The sequence below is a fragment of the Tenrec ecaudatus genome, chromosome 6, assembly GCF_050624435.1.
Source record: "Tenrec ecaudatus isolate mTenEca1 chromosome 6, mTenEca1.hap1, whole genome shotgun sequence".
NCBI lineage: Eukaryota > Metazoa > Chordata > Mammalia > Afrosoricida > Tenrecidae > Tenrec > Tenrec ecaudatus.
The window spans coordinates 13215573-13231902 of record NC_134535.1 but is presented as its reverse complement, the minus strand read 5'-3'; the positions used below and the strand labels follow the sequence as shown (position 1 = coordinate 13231902).

The window sequence follows — 16330 nt, the reverse complement described above, 5'->3', positions numbered from 1 at the left end:
CTAGAGGACGCTGCAGCCCCGTTTCTGTGTCCGAGTGGGCTGGGGGCACAGGACAGCCCGGATCGCCTCGTCAAAGACAGTTTTCAGGCCCCGCTGAGTGAGGGCGGAGCACTCCAGGTATTTCACAGAGTCTAGGGAGGGCAGCAGGTGAGAGAGGTCAGGGGAGGGGCTTGGGCACAGTCCCTCCCAGCTGCACAGCAGGCCCAGGCTGTGGGCTCCAGGCAGGGTCCGGTGCTTACAGTGCCACCTGGGAGCTGGACCACACATTTCCCTCTCTGTGCCTCTCTCCTCACATCTAAAGGAACCTACTGCCAGTGAGTTCAGGGGGCGGTAAGACCCCGCCGGCCTGAGACATATGGACCATTCATCTGGAGAAAGCAGATAGGAGCTGTCCTTCCCAGGGGAAGAAAGGGACACCAACTCCAGTGCCCAGTGTCCCAGCACCTTACTGGCTTCTAGAAAGCACTCCCTTCTCCCCAGAGCTGCAAACCTCCCTGGGGAACTAGGCACTCCTAGCCCACTCACCCAAAACCCAAGTCTACAACCAGGGTGTCTCCCCATGTGCACAGGGTCCAAGTGCCCCATGAGGCTTTTTCTCTGCCATGGTCTCTCTGGAAGCTGGCCTGCAGGTCTTTCTTCCTCAGCACCACTGACCTGACCCTTAGCAGCCGGGACTAGATTGTTTGTGCCAAGTGGGAACCCAGCAGCCTCTGCCTCAGGACCTGCCAGACATCACCGCCCCAAACCTCAGCCACCTCTCTGTTTTACAGGGGAGCAAACTGAGGCTCGGAGACTAGCGTACCCAAGGTCACACTTGGGCGTTGCCCTTCCACCTGGGGACATGAGGGCCTCAGGGAGGGAAGCGGGCCTCCTCCATCCCCACCTGCACCCCGTGACCACCCAAGCAGTGGAAGGCGGACTGCGCTGCACCCCAGGGGCAGCTGTGGCTGTCAGGTGCCATCGAGTCTGAGACGCTCAGATCGATACACTGCCCAGTCCTGCGCCATCCTCACAATGGTGCCCACGGATACAGCCACCGCGTCAGTCCATCTCATGGAAGTCCTTCCTCTTCTTCACCACCCTCCACTTTGCCAAGCACGGTGCCTCTCCTGACAAACATGTCCAAAGTCTGTCAGACGGGATCTCGCCGTCCTTGGAAAGACTCCTTCCTGCCACGTGCACCCGGGCAGCTCCCACTGCCTCGGGTTTCCATGACGTTCTGGAAGGCGCCTGGTGACTTCCCCGTGCCCACTACAGCCCAAAGTTTCCCTGAAGTGAGGAACCGCAAACCCCCTTCTGCCAAGAAGGCTGGGGGTGATTTTAGACACAAGAGGAAGGAAAGGGGGAGGGAGTATTCTGGGTCTGCCCCTGTAGCCACTCTCAGCGGGGGGAGGGGGGAGCTAGTAAAGTGCAGGGCACTGAGACTGAGCCGATGCTGCTTCCGGGAGCTCTGTGCAGAAGCACGGAGATTCCCCATGTTCCTGATAGGGAGGTGGTAGGCCCAGAGACAGGGAGCCGCAGCCACGAGTCACACAGCCTGGAAAGGGGAAGCCCACTGATGCCCCGAGGCAGTGAGGCAAGACTGGGTTGCACAGGGCAGGACAGAGCCCCCAGAGGCTGCCGGCAGCATCTCCTGTGAGCCTGTGTGCAGAGGAGGGTGCCACTGGGCCCCGGGCCACTGTCTCCCTTCTAGGACCATAAGCCACACCCACCTCACTGGCGCCCTCCCCTCCCCTAGCCCCTGTGGCTCAGTGACATCAGAACAAGGTCTTGGGTGGGTGCCTGGGTCCCCTTCAGCTCTGCCTATGGCCCTCTTGGGGACTTGGGCCAGGCAGTCATCTCTGGCTCTGTCCCTCGATCTGTCTAGGACATGTTGCCATGTGATGGCTGAGTCAGGGGACAGGGACAGTTGGGGGGCAGGGAAGAGTTATGCACAGAGGGTGTGGGGCAGGCCAGGGCCAGCTGATGACCCTGATGTTGCGGACTGAGGGATTCCGGTGGCCCAGGCTCACAATCTGTCTGCACAGCCTTAGGCTAAGGCCTGCTCCTTGGGCTTCAGTGGCCCATCTGTAAAGCGGAGGTTGGTTTAAAATTGCAACAAGGGTGCAGCAGGTTAGCAGCCCAGTGGGTAGACCACTACACCACCTCCTACGCCACCTGGGCTGAAGCTGAATTCCTTTGTTCCCCTTCTCACTGGCTTCCCGGTCCATTCCTCTCAGCCTCCAGACTGGTGGACCCGGAAGTGAAGTGGCTTTTCAAGGTCATGTAGCTAGGAGGCGGCAGATTCGGGATTTGCGCCCAGGACTTCGAAGACCTTGTGCTTAAGGCTGGGGCCTCCTGGTCATGGCCCAGGGCTGCCTGCCCAGGGGAGTGGATGACAGATAGGCCTGCCTCTACCTAGGGGCTGGGACTGCCCTCTCTGCCCAATGACCCAGGGAGGGAGGGGTGGGGTGGGGAGGGGATGGGAGAGTGGGGAGGTTTGCCTGGAGCCACCAGGCAGCCGTGGTTCCCTGTGATTGACAACCAGGGGACCGACCTCACTGCAGGGTTCTGGAGAGGCAGAATTTGGCCCCCAACCAGGCAGGCTCCCCACCTTCCCTGTCTCTGCATGCCCCTCTCCCTCCCACCAGAACTGGGAGGGTCTGGTGACTGACATCGCTTCACAGGAAGAGAAACCACAGTTACCTCCCTGCTTCCTGTGACCGGCACTGTGACACCACCACCTTCCCCAGGAGGCCCCCAGCTTTGCTCTCAAACACCGGGGCTCCCACGTCTGCTTTCCGTCCTTTCCCACCAGTCCGTGCCCAGAGACATCTTCCCCAGGACAGGGACTCCCCAGACAACCGCCCTGCTGATACTCATCTGGCCTTTGAGACCATGTTCTTTGGATACGAAGGGGCAGGGGGACTTGGATGGCATCCTGGCTCTGGCCATGACTGGCTGTGTGGGCTTGGGCCAGGGGCTTCTCCCTGCTGCACCCCCATCTCCCCATTGGCACAAGCCACAGGTCTTTGAACTACCTTCCAACCAGCCCATGCCAAGGTAGAGGCCCCGGGGACCTGCTGGGATAATGACGTCGGCAGCAGCTGCCTCTGTCTCCCATGCTCCTCCCTAGCCCTGGGATGTGGGGCAGCTCCTGTCCCTAGCTGCTGACCATGGCTGCTGTGTGTCGAGCAATTCCTGGGTGCCAGGCCCCTGCATCCTCCCTACTCTTGCTGTAAGGGAGGGAACTCTCTCCGTTTCCACTCTGTGGATGAGTCAGTTCTGTCTCATAGCAACCGAGCCTGGTCCTACGCCAGCCTCACCATCGATGCGACTCTTGAGCCGACTGCTGCAGCCACCGTGTCAGTCCCTCTCGGGGAGGGTCGCTTTTGCCAGCCCTACACTTTCCCAAGCACGGCGTCCTTCTCCGGGAGAGCCCGGTCACACGGCCGGAGCACGTGCAATGAAGTGTTGCCAGCCTTGCTTCTAATGAGCATGCCGGCTGTGTTTCTTCCAAGACAGATTCGTTTGGTCTTCTGGTAGGACGGGGTACGGTCGGTATTCTTGGTCGACACCCTCATTGAGATGCATCAAGCTCCTTGTTCGGGGAATCTCACATGCATATGCAGCGGGTAGAAACACCCTGGTTTGGGTCAGGAGCGCCTTGGCCTTCAAAGGGGCATCTCTGCTTTCCAACACTTTAAAGAGGTCTTCGCGACAGCCAGGTTTGCCCAGCGTGCCGTGTCACTGGATTTCATGTGGTGGATCCACATAGAACCGAGTCCCGGACTGCTCACGGCCTCTCTGTTTAGCCTGATGTCCCCGACGGGTGAGGGTGTTTGTTTTCTGTACGTTGAACTGGCTCTAGCCCTTGATCTTCTTTGGGAAGTCTGTGTTAGCTCATCAGTTGACGACAGCCTTCCTCGGATCCCGATTCGAGCCTTGTTCCTCCTCTTCCTCCTACACACGGTTGGCAGTTTGAAACCGCCAGGCGGTCTCTGGGAGAAAGTGGAGGCTTTCTACTCTGGGAAGGAGTCACAGTCTCGGAAACCCACAGGGCCTGTTCTACTCTGTTTTATATGCGTTGGAGTGGACTCCATGGCAGTGAGATTGGGTTGGGTTTTAGAATCAAACAGGTCACCTCCTCCAGGAAGCCTTCCAGGAGAATCCACGCTTGACTCTACCTGTCCTCCGAGCAGCCACAGCACCCCTGCTCGGCCCCCTGTTCCTCCTGGCTTCCTTTCCCACCCCTGTGCTCGGCAGCAGTGACAAGCGCCATCATAGAGGCAGCTGACAGCAAGCAACCTTGGCCTCTGCTCGACAGGCCAGTGACACTCACCCACTGCCCTCTCCCAAGGAGCTCGGGACTGGCATGCACCGCGAGGAAACAGGCACAGAGAGGGTGAGCGAGTGTCTCGCCCAGAGTCACAGCTAGGGTGTGGCCTGGCTCAGGTCTGCACCAAAGTCTGCACCCAACAGAGTCCCAGCTGGGCCCATCCAGCTCACCCCAACCACCCCACCCCACCCCCACACAACATCCGAGCCCAAGCTCAGTACCAATCTCCTTGGCCAGGGCCAGGCCCTGCGGGTAGGTGATGGGCGCCAGCTTCTTCTCCTTCAGCTTCTCGATGGTGTCCTTGTCGTCCCGCAGGTCCAGCTTGGTGCCCACCAGGATGATGGGGGTGCTGGGGCAGTGGTGCCGCACCTCGGGGAACCACTGGGCAGGGGCACAGGGAGGGGGGGCCGGGCAAGAGGAGGGAGATTGAAGGCAAGTGTGAGTGAGGGTTTTTGGAGATGAGAGAATGTGAGGCCCGGCGGGAGGGTGGGGGGAGACACCAGAAGCAGGAGGATGTGCACAGGGGGGGGGGGGTTTGTGGGGGAAGATAACCAGCTGATGATCCCACCTCCTCAGGCTGAAGTCCCTGGTCCCACCCTCCTTCAGGGCCCCCTGCCCACCCTAGTCACCAGCACCCCTATGCTGCCCAGCTCACCTTGGCTCGGACGTTTTCATACGAGGCGGGACTGACCAGGGAGAAGCAGATGAGGAACACATCCTATGGTGGCAGGGCAGTGGGGGCCGTGAGGGAGAGCCCAGGAAGCATCTGTCCCAAGCCCCTCCCACACCAGGGTAACCACCAGGGACGGAGCCTCCCAGGGGCCACTGGGGCCACAGCGTCTACACAGAACAGGGATGCTCCCCAGCTGCTGTTCAGGTTTTAATCTGACACCATGCCCTCCGGTACATGGTAACCCCTCAGAGAGGGCCCTGCATAAAGTACTGCTCCTGCTGTGTTGTCTAGGTGTGGGGAACGTGAGGCTACAGGATTCAGAGGACCGACCTGGCCCAGATGCTGCCCAGTCGGGGGAGGGCCTGGGATTCCAGAGCTCACACTCCTAACCCTGACAGGGAGCCCTGCTGGCTAGCGGGTTGCGTGTTGGGCCGCCAGGTGCAAGGTCAGAAGTTGGAAACCACTGGCCACTCCCTAAGAGGAAGATGAGGCTGTCCACTCCTGTAGCAATTTATAGCGGAGCCGCGGGTGGCCAGTGGTTTATGTCTTGCTGACCACAAGTTCAGCAAGTTGAAGTCGCCAGTCCCTTCTAAGGAGAGAGAGAAAGCACTCTACTCCCCTAAAGAGTTACAGTCTGAGAAACCTACGGGGGCAGTTCTACCCTGCGCCATAGGGTTGCCATGAGTGGGCATTGAGGTCAGAACCACTGCCTGGCCTCCCCAGCAGAAGGGGCTGGGAAATCAGCGCTGATGGGGGAGGGGGGAGGGGTGGGGATAGCCTACCGTCTGGGGGTAGGAGAGCGGCCGCAGGCGGTCATAGTCCTCTTGCCCCGCCGTGTCCCACAGCCCCAGGTTCACCGGCTTGCTGTCCACCATCACATTGGCTGAGTAGTTGTCAAACCTGTGGGGAGCAGGCAGGACAAAGGTGGGGTCAGACTCACACTCCGCAGCCCAGGCCCACCAGATCCATGGAAGAGCATGAGCCCGGAAAGAGGCAGTCACAGGACCCAAGTCACACAGCACTGAGAGGCGGGGTCTTCTGTCACTTCTTCATGACATAAAAGTGTTAACTGCAGGGAAAGCTATGTTTAAAGAAAAAGAAGATTCAGAGACCTCAGCTCAGAAAGCTCTGGTGGCTGTCTTTTGGGAATAAACAAGTCTGTCTTGGAAGAAGGACAGCCAGGGTGACCTTAGAAGAAAGGATGGCAGGACTCGGTCTCACATTCTAGGGAGGCTGTCTGGGGGGACCAGTCCCTGGAGAAGGACATCGTGTTTGGGAAAGTAGAGGGGCGGCCGGAAAAAGGAAGGCCATGCATGGGGGGACCACCGGGAACCAGGAAGGACGGGTCCCACACAGGCTCCGCAGGCATACTGGGATGTCATTGAGCTGGCACTGGCCTGGGGCTCTGGGGCTCACGGCTGCGGGGGACTCCTGGGGGGCAACCTAAGCTGTGAATCTTAGGGTGTCCCTATAGGGCCGAGGAATTCAGGGTGCTCCTTCACACTGTCCCATCTCTCATTAGCAGAGGGTAGCTCCTGGACCTGAGCTCCCCGGTCGGCCATGAAGCCTCAGAGCACAGGCGGATGGTGTCCAGCCACGGACGCTCCGGAAATGTTGCAGATACATGCTGGGGCCACCAGGGGAGCACTGAGCGGAACCAGCCAAACCCCAGTGCCTGGCGGCGCCCTCATGGGTTTCAAGGTCAGGTTGGGGTTCTCGTGGCTGTGAGCGCTTGGATGGAGATCACCCCTGTGTGGGCTTGGATCACTCACCTTTTGGGGTCACTAACTAGTCAAGCACTTAATTACTAGTGCCAATCAGGGGCACTCTGGGGTACCAGGAAGGAAGAATGAAAACCCCAAACCAAAAAGAAGATTCCAACTCATCGTGACCTCATGCAGGGTCTCCGATCCCATAACTCCATACAGGGGCAGACAGCCTCTTCTTCCTGCCATGTAGCAGCTGGTGGGTTTGAACTGCCGGCCTCGCCGTGAGTGTCCGAATGCCTAGCCCACAGCGCCACAAGGGCTCCTGATAGTGAGTGCAAGGCTCTCCCAGGAAGCACTGGAGGGACATGCAGGGTAAGAGTAGACATTCACGGGTTTTGTCTGAACTCAGTGAGCCATGACTGGCTGGCTGGCTCACTGCCAGGGTCGGGGCTTCTGAAGGGCACAGGCCAGATCCAGGGGCCAGACAAGTCACCAGAAGCTGACTGGACGTCGGCAGGGTGGGGTAAGATGAGTCCAGGGGCTTTGAGAGGCCAAGGTGGGCTCCCATCCCTTCGAGGGCTTTAGATCAGTTACTTACGACCCACCTCCCTAAGGAAGGTGCTGGGTCTTCACACGCCACAAGGTGAACTGTGGTCAGTCACTTGGGTATAGTGACTTACCCAAGGCCACGTGGCCAGTGAGGGACCAAACTGGGCGAGAAGTCGGCTCCATTTGACTCCACACCTATGCCACAGCTGTGCCTCCAAGGGGTGTCCCTGGGGGTTAGAGGCCACCCCTTCCCCTCCTCCTGGAGACCCCTGCCCTCACAGTCCTTCCTCTCATCTCCTGGCCTGGTCCACTGAGACCTCAGGCTCCTCCAACTTCCCCTCCTCATGTTCCTTCCTCCACCCGCGAGCCAAGCCACTTCCTGACCACAGGGTCCTTCCCTGCCCACCCCTGCAGGCCCCAGCTCCTGTCCGCGCCTCTCAGGAACACCCTCTCCTTGTCACACTGAACTCCTGCTCATACTTCAAAACCCCACCGAGGGAATGCCTCCTATTCTGTGGGAGACCCTGACAGTGGAGAGCCATTTAGAAGAGAGATCCTGTCTGCAGCTCTGTCTTCAGGGAATGCAGGTGCGATGAAATGAAGCCCAACAGGGTCGATGCCCTGCGGTCCACCTCCTCTGTGAAGCCCTTGTGGATATGCAGTTCTGCCCGGCACGGTGCACCCCACGCTCAGTTGTCCCAGAAAGAAATGCTGGCATCTCAGAGTCCCTCAAACGGCCCTAACACCCACTCTCTGTCTGCCCCACCTCCAACCCAGCTCTATGTCCCCTCCTCCACAAAGCCTGCCCTGATCCCACCCTTCTTGGTGAACTCAGCACCGCAGAGTGGGAGCCCAAGGTGCAGGGGCCCAGGGTGCTTCTCGCTGCACCTTGGGGTCAACGCAGGGTGCTCGATACCATGGCGGGGGTCTCGGGGAGAAGGCCTGGTGGGAGAGGGTCTGTGGCGTCTCCTCTGGGTGGTGCAGGCGGCTAGTGCGCTCCGGGGCTGACCCAATGGCTGGAGCTTGAGGTCACCCAGAGGTCCCTCAGAAGCAAGGCCTGGCCAATGAGCAGGGAAACAACCAAGCCCACACCCGCCTGTGTGATCACAAGGTGTCCTCAGAAGACAGAGAAAAAATCATATCGGTGCAAATGAGGGGTGGAGACCCAAAGTCTATAGACAACTGGACATCCCTCACATAAGGGTCACAAGGAAGGAATGAGCCAGCCAGGGTGCAGTATAGCACTGACAAAACACAACATTTCTCTAGTTCTTTAGTGACCCTCTGATTATGACCCCAGTTCTACCTTATAAATCTGACTAGACCAGAGACACATGGAATACAGGACAGAAAGACCCCTCAGGAGCAATAATGGGAGTAGCAATAACACGAGGGTGGGGGAAAGGTGGGGGGAGAACAGAGGAACCAATCACACTGATTGACATATAACTCCCCCCCCCAGGGGGATGAGCAACAGAAAAGCGGGTGAAGGGAGACAGCGGTTGGTACAAGACATGAAAATAATAATCTATAATTTATCAAGGATTCATGAAGGAGGGAGGGTGGGGAGGTAGGAAAAATGAGGAGCTGATACCAAGGGCTCAAGTAGAGACAATGTTTTGAAAAGGATGATGGCAACATACGTGCAAATGTGCTTGGCACATGGGTGTATGGGTTGCGATAAGAGTTGTGAGACCCCCCCAATAAAATGACCAAGAAGAAGAAGAAGACAGGCCTGGCAATCTACTGTGGAGAAACCAGCCACCGAGCCAGTCCTGCTGTGAGATGGGGTCGCATGCATGAGAATTGACTCCACAGCCATGTGTCACTTTTCCTGGTGGTGCCTTTGGCTGGGGCTACAGACCCTCCTTTGGAAGATGCTTAGGGCATTGGGGTCCTCTCCCTCACAGTCCTACAACGTCCAGACCGCAGCGCTGGTGCCGAAAGGCCTCTAAAGCCTCCTTGAGTCTCCGTCTTCTCCTGCTCTCCCCCAGGCCTCAAGAACTGTGTGATGGGGACGTGCTGGGGACCTGGTACCTGCCCTGGCACTGAGGGCCTACTCTGGTGCCAGGCAGAGACCTTGAAACCCCATGGGACCCTAGACAGAAGGGCCTTGTTGTGGGTGGAGTTATATATATCGATGCCACCTCATAGCAACTCTGCAGGCCAGGGTGGAACTGCCTCTGTGGGTTTCAGAAACTAACTACAGGAGTAGAAAGCCTCGTCTTTCTCCCGAGGAGCAGCTGGTGGTTTTGAACTGCTGACCTTGCAGTTAACAGCCCAACACATGCCCACTATACCACCAGGGGTCCTCTTTCCTGCCCCTTGGACTACTGTTTGTTTGTTTGTTTGTTTGTTCAATGATCCTCACTGCTTTCAAGTTGATTCCATCTGACTGCAAATCTTTACCAAAGCAGACGGCTGCAACATTCTTCCAGGGAGCGGCTGGTGGGTTCAAACCACTGACCCTCGGATTACCAGGCCAACACATGACCCATTGCACCAGCAGGGCCGGGTGAAGAAGCCAACTAGACAGAAGCCGTTCAAGCCACCCTGTTGGGCAATGCCAAAGAGCAAAGCAGTCTTGCGTTTGATGCCCACAGAAGCCCCCATCTGCCAGGCCTCTCCCAGAGTCCATGGGAGGAATTGACTCCCAGAACCCCCTTATAGCAGAGGCTCACAGATGGCCTGAGCCAGAGGACTCTGACCTGCCAGCGTGGCCAACCCCAATCCTTGCCCCTGTGCTCCAGAAGAGAACGCTGAGGCTGAGACAAGAAACCACTTACCCAAGACCTGAGACAGCAGGCAGCACAACACGGGCTAGTTCCTGTGACACAGTTCACAGAAGCCCCTGTGATAGGCACATCTGCTGTCTCCTGGCCAGAGACTCCACCCAGATCAAGCTGGGATGTGGGGGCCAGGGGCCAGGGGTGATGACCCCGAGCTGTGGGCAGGGCGAGGAGCAGCTGGGGGTGAGGGGCAAGCCTTATTCTAGGCCCTTCACACTTGGTATGCTCCAGTGGGCCCAGCAAGTAGATGCTAGCCTTGTCCCCCTTTCTTGTTCTCACTGGTCACTGTTGGGTGGGCTCCACCTCATGGTGACCCCGTGGGCGCCGAGCAGGACGACTCTGTAGGACCTTGGGAAGCAGATTCTTCTGAGCTGCCTCTGAACAGGCCAACCTGGCAGTTAGTATCTGGCACTTGGCCATTTGTGCCACCCAGGGGTGCCCTATCCCCCATTTACACATGAGGAAATGGAGGCTCTGAGATTCCAGGGGACACTCAGAGTGGGTGCCCCCAGGGCTGCAGGCATGGGGACATGCCATCCTGATGCGCTGGGCTCTGGAATGGCATGGGGGAAGGATGGGCGCAGGTACAGGGGGCCTCTCCTAAGGGGAGAAAATGGTGGGCACAGGGCATGAGTCACAGGGTGGGGGTATAGCTGGTGGTTTAGGGTGAGGGAGAACTGACCAGACCAAGCCAGTTGTGAACCCTGGCAGGTATTTGACCTGAGTCCTCTGGGCAGTAGGAGCCACGGAGGGGCTTAAGCCGGGTCCAAGCTGCATTTGAGAAAGGCTGCTTTGGTAGCCAGGTGGGGAGAGGGTGGCCTCTGGGGAGAATTTGATTCCCAGGCAGGGCCCCTCATGGGCAGACACCACTCCTCCTCCACGAGGGCTGAGGGGTGTCAGCAGAGCTTCCAGGTAAGATGGACCTAGGAAGAAGGGCCTGGTGGATCCCAGTAGGCCCGTCCCACTGTGCATGAGGCCATGCTGGGTGTGCGTGCAGGACACGCAGTGAGCAAGCAGTGGTGAGCGGGCAGCTGGGGGAGAAGTCCCGGAAAGGAGCAGGGAGGAGGCTTGACGTCCTCCGCACCCACACACACTGGACATCACTCTGCCTGTGGGCATTGCGGCTGGATTGCGCAGTCCCGCGGCAAGGGCATGATCCATGAAGGTGACCATCCAGTGCTGGATGATACAATCTAGCTGGACAGTGTGGCCTTCCTGCCTACAGAGTACAGCCCAGGGGCTGTCAGGCACACCCAGTAGGTACTGCAGCCAGGGCAGCCTGACCGGGCCTGAGCTCAGGGCTAGAATAGATATAGGGGGAGTGGGGGGGAGGCTCGGGTCAGGGAGTGAAATCTGAGCAGAGAACAGAAAGAAGAGAGGAGCTGGGCACCTGGGGTGGGGGAGGCCCAGGAGATGTAAGCAGAAGCAAATAAGCCAGTGGTTTTCAACCTTCCTCATGCAGTGATTCTTTCATACAGTTCCTCATGTGGTGGTGACCCCCCAACCGTTAAATTAAATTTCGTTGCTACTTCATCGCTGTCATTTGACTAGTTATGAATCGGGCGACCCCTCTAAAAGAGTCATTCGACACCCCCCCCAAGGGGTCGCGACCCACAGGTTGAGAACCACTGGCATAAGCGCAAACCCCAGGCAGTGGGTACGGGAGGGAGGGGGCCGGCTAGGCTCATAGGACCCAGAACGCCACTGCACGAGGTCCACTCTCAAACTGCAGGGGTGCCACCAAGGGTTTGTGGCAGTGGTTTGGGCTGGGGGTGGTGGGGTCACTTCCGACCCACAGCGATCGATTGAGCCTGGGGACCAGGAAGGAAAGCCAGCCTGGTCCTGCGCCGTCCTCAGGTCCTCACAATTGCCCTGCCGTGGGCACACACGGTTTTCATAAAGGGCTCCAATGGGAGAGCCTCAGCTGCTCGGATTTTCAGTTTCACAGCCCCCCCCGCCCCACCCCCCGGGGCTGCAGTCTGAGCGCCGGCCTTATTGTGTGGCTCAGGCACCCCTGGAGCCAGGGTCTGCCTGCAGGGTCTTTGTGTCCCCCACAGCCACCCAGCAAGCCTCCGTCTCAGGACTCTGGTGCACTCCGGATCCTGGTCTATGTCCCTGGCTCCAGGACATAGATGCCAAGGTGGCAAGGTGAGGTGACCGAATCCCATCACCTCTCTGGGCCTCAATGTCCCCAGTATACAACTTGGGCAGGGCTGAACCGGCTCTAATTATGGGGCAAGCGAGAGCCAATCAGCGGGCGGCTTCCCAAGGTCTTGCTGCCTGATTGACTACTATAAACTCTCACTAGGAAGATGTTGTTCTGCCTAAAGGCCACCCCACCCCCACCCCCACCCCGTGATCTGTTAACCCCCAACTGCTGGCAGCCGCCCAGCACCAGCCTACTTGGCTTATCTGATCTCAGCCCACAGCACATGCTCCCCAACACCCCACCCCAATGTCCTCCCGCCAGCCCGGAAGCTCGTTCAACCTCATCTCCAGGCAATGGAGACCTTGGGCTGCCTGCCTTTCCAGGGTCTCCCCCGGCCCCCACTCTCCAGCCCCTCCAATGTCAAAGACTCAGCATGACCGCTTGCATCCTCTGCATCACAGAGGCACCAAGCCCTGGTGGCCCTGCCGGGTAAGCTTTGGCCCGCTAATCTCTAGGTCGGTGGTTCAAACCCACCAGGCTCTCTATGAGAGAATGAGACCAACCTGTCACTCCCATTATGAGGGCCTGCCTCAGAAACCCTGGGAAGGAAAGCGATGAGTGGGAATTGACCAGAAGGCAGTGGGTTTGGTTTGAGTTCTGGTGCCCACTCCCTTACGCCCACCCCCAGTCGCAGCAGGGTGTGGGGCCTCTACGGACTTGTCCAGCGCTGACAGCGCACCTGTGATCTGGAAGGCAGTGTTGGGGTCATGCAGGCCTCTCCTCCCATCCACAGGCTTTGGGGCCCCGCTGAAAGAGCCACATGTTGGGAAATGAGGGACACAAGGGTCCCCCGAGGCTCGGCAGTGGGCACAGCTCTGTAGCCAGGCAGATGCCATACTCCTCCACTTCCTCCTGGGGGTCCTAGGGTCATGCTGGACCACGCACCAGGGGCCACCAAATGGACTGAGGGACAGCGGGGAGAGGGACCGACTCTGGGGCAGGAGAGGCTTCCTGGAGGAGGGGGCATTGGGCTGGGCCTGCAGGCCTTAGACTCCTTGACAGAAGAAGCAATGCTCGAGAGCCAAGGGAACAGCTGAGACCCTCTATGGGTATCCGGTGACCAGGGGGAGGTGCATGGAGCCAGGTGCTTTGGAAGCTGGTCGGAGGCACCCAAGGGAGGCCAGAAAGGGTTGCCTGGCACCGAGGGGTGTGCTGTGAGTGGCAGGCACTGAGGGTTTGTGAGTGAGGGGGTGGAGACCTGGGTCCCCTCCTTCATCCAGACTGTGCAGCTGTGTCCCCGGGGCCTCTGTACCTCCATTTCAAGCCCTTCTTCTCTCTGCCCCTTCGGCATGCCCCTCCCCGCCAGGCTCAGGCAGCCCTTAGCTCCAGGATCTTGAGGCCCCATTGGAAGTTGCCTCCCCCTTCCTCTCCCCCTTCCTCCTACCAGACTCCTCTCCCTCTCCCTTCCTCCCACCACCCTTCTGAGGGCCTACGGCTCATGCCCTCCTCCTCACCCACCCACCCCACCCACCAGGTTGGGACTAGAGATGGGCATCACCAAGTGCTCTACCCCAATGCCTAGATAAAGCCAGAGAGCCCCCTCCCCGCTGCCCAGACCCAGCACTCACACGGTGGGAATGTACTCTCCCGGGAAGGCGTTGGTGGTGTAGCTGATAAGCAGGCAGGTCTTGCCCACTGCTCTGAAAGACAGAAAGTGCAGGAATAGGTCATGGGCCTGCCTGAGACCTGAGACACTCGGGAACATTTCTAAGCCCTCATCCCACCCTCAGGACCGGACTACCAACCCATTGAACACCCTCTTCCCCACTGCCCCCCAGCATCCTGAACCAGCCTTACTCCTGAGTGCACATTCGAGCGCCTGATGGGCCCTTCCCTGGGGGGTTCTGACCTCCATTCCCATGCGGTGTGGATATTCAAGGGGAGGTAGAGCGGGTAGTGGGTGTCCGGGAGACATGCCCTGTCACTCCTGTTCCTGGGGTCCAGACCCTGGCTCGGCTCTCCCAGCGGCATGGCCGTGGGCAAGTCACTTACCAGATGCCTCCGTTTCCTCATCTAGAACCCAATGTTTGCCCATGTGCACGGGCACGCTGCACTGTGGTTGGGAAAGGCCAGCCTGCCTCGGGCCTGATCTGCAGCCCTGGCGACCTGCTCTGCGGGTTGTTCGCCACAAGACTGGCGATTGCTCTGTGGGAGAAAGACGGGGCTTTCTCCTCTCACAAAGATTGACAGCCCCAGAAACCCACCGGGCCGGTTCTGCTCTGTCCCACGGGGTCGCTAGGAGTCAGAACAGACGCGATGGCAGTGAGTCTGACTTTCTTTTGTGGGGGTGGTTTCCCTCTGCCACACACGGGGTGGCCATGAGCTGGGGCCCCACAAGTTTGGCTTGGAGGCACCTGCCATTTTCCCCCCTTCCTCTTTTTTCCTCCCACTTCTCCGTGAATGATAGAAGTTCAAATCCCCACAGGTCGGGGATGAGCGTCAGTCTTCGAACCTGTAAAATGAGCCTGACACGTGCTGGGGGAGGACGGACTAGAGCAGCCAGACCAAGCTCCGCACGTGAGACAGAGTTAGTGCTAAATGCACAGCGTGGGCCCTTGTGCATGCTGTCCACCCCCGCGGGCTGCTGGCAGGAGAGGGGCCCAGGCAGCCTGCTACAGCTACTGGAGCCTCAGAGGCCCAGGGCCTGCTCAGATCCCTCACTTCCTGTTCCACCCCACCCCCCACTGCCTTCCTGGGCCCGGCCACCAAGGTAATTCGAAGGACTGGGACTTTGCCCTAGACTTCCTCCCTCCCCTGCTCAGCTCCGATGCAAAGCAGAAGTGACCAGGGGCGGGCAGCAGGCAGCCGGCAGCTGTGAGTGACAATCAGCTGAGGATGGATAACCTGTCCGGGCCTGGCAGGACCCCACCAGCCAGCATCTCAGCCTCTAGGACCCAAGCCCTCTGGGAAAGGGCCTGGTGCGTCTCTTAAGACCCCACATTGCCCCTCTGGAGAACGAGAGAGCTGGACAAGAAGGCCCTGAGCAGCCAGGATGGTGCCAGGTGGACTTGGGGAAACCCCCGAGAGAGGGGCCAAGGCAGCTGTATTAGACTTACAGATGAGGAAACTGAGGACTGGGGAGGGGGAGGGGCACGGCCACCTGAGGTCACTGAGCGAGGACAGCTGGCATGGACCCTCAGCCCAGCCCATCCATCCCCACTTCCTTCCGTCTCCCCATCCCCCTTCTGCTCCCCGTCCCTGTGCCCTCCACTGCCCCCTCAGCAGGCAGGCTGAGAAAGTACTGATTGCCATCCTCACTCAAGGAAGAGGAGGAGGAGGAGGAGGAAACAAGGCGGGGGGGGGGGCAGAAGTTCTGAGCACAATCGGAGGACAGGCAGCCGGTCGAAATGTCTCAAGAGATTCATTCTCCCATCCCCCTCAGTGGCCTGCACCCTCGCCTCTTCCAGCGACTGAGCTGAGCTCCGGAGAGAGGCTGAGGCTTGTCCAACACCACACAGCACGGCCCAGCCTTTGATTGGCACCCACATATCAGGGACCCCGCCCCACTGGCACCCACAGCATTGAAGGATGAAACTCATCGCCAGGGAAGACCTACCACCAGCGGCACTCAGGGCACAAACCGGGACTCCTAGGCCCCCACCCATAGCCCCGTACCCAGGCAGCTTCCGGGCGGGGTGGGCCAGAACATGAAGCTGTCTGTCTGCAGTTCACTCCAGGGTCCTCCCTCTGGGCCCTGGACTCCTGGGCGAAGAAGAATGTAGCTCCTCCCAGCTGCCTCCCAGGAGCCTCACCTGTGAGCAGCCTCCCTCTTCCCCCCACCCACCACCAACCCCTAACCAGGGACAGCAGGCGGGAAAGTCTCTAGGTCTCCTGGGGTGGTGGGCAGTGAGCGGCCCTGCCAGGTACTTACCCGTCTCCCACCACCACACACTTGATGGCCTGCATGGTGTCTGGGGCCTGGGTGGTGACAGCTGAGGGCAAGGAGCGGCTCTGCGGGCACCAGGGGTGTGGAGAGCCTGTGAGGCACTGATGGGGACAGTGGCAGAGGGACGGGAGGCAGAGGAAGCGGAAGGGGAACTTACCCAATCTGATCCTCCACGACCGTTTGCAGAAGGCGGGGCG

At 59.3% G+C, this 16330-nt stretch overlaps 1 protein-coding gene across 2 annotated transcripts; it reads right to left on the bottom strand.

Moving 5' to 3' along the window:
- RAC2 (Rac family small GTPase 2) lies at window positions 1-16153 on the bottom strand. Of its 2 annotated transcripts, XM_075552686.1 has the most exons (7): window positions 16119-16153; window positions 13816-13887; window positions 5774-5891; window positions 4974-5036; window positions 4540-4699; window positions 1709-1712; window positions 71-131 (listed from the first exon to the last, which is right to left on the bottom strand). In XM_075552686.1, exons 1-7 carry the CDS (start codon window positions 16151-16153, stop codon window positions 71-73), a joined length of 513 nt encoding a protein of 170 aa, XP_075408801.1. The 2 variants fall into 2 exon arrangements, with proteins under 2 accessions (XP_075408800.1, XP_075408801.1); XM_075552685.1 differs by lacking the exon at window positions 1709-1712 and having other exon boundaries at window positions 1-131.
- Window positions 16154-16330: the final 177 nt, after the last annotated feature.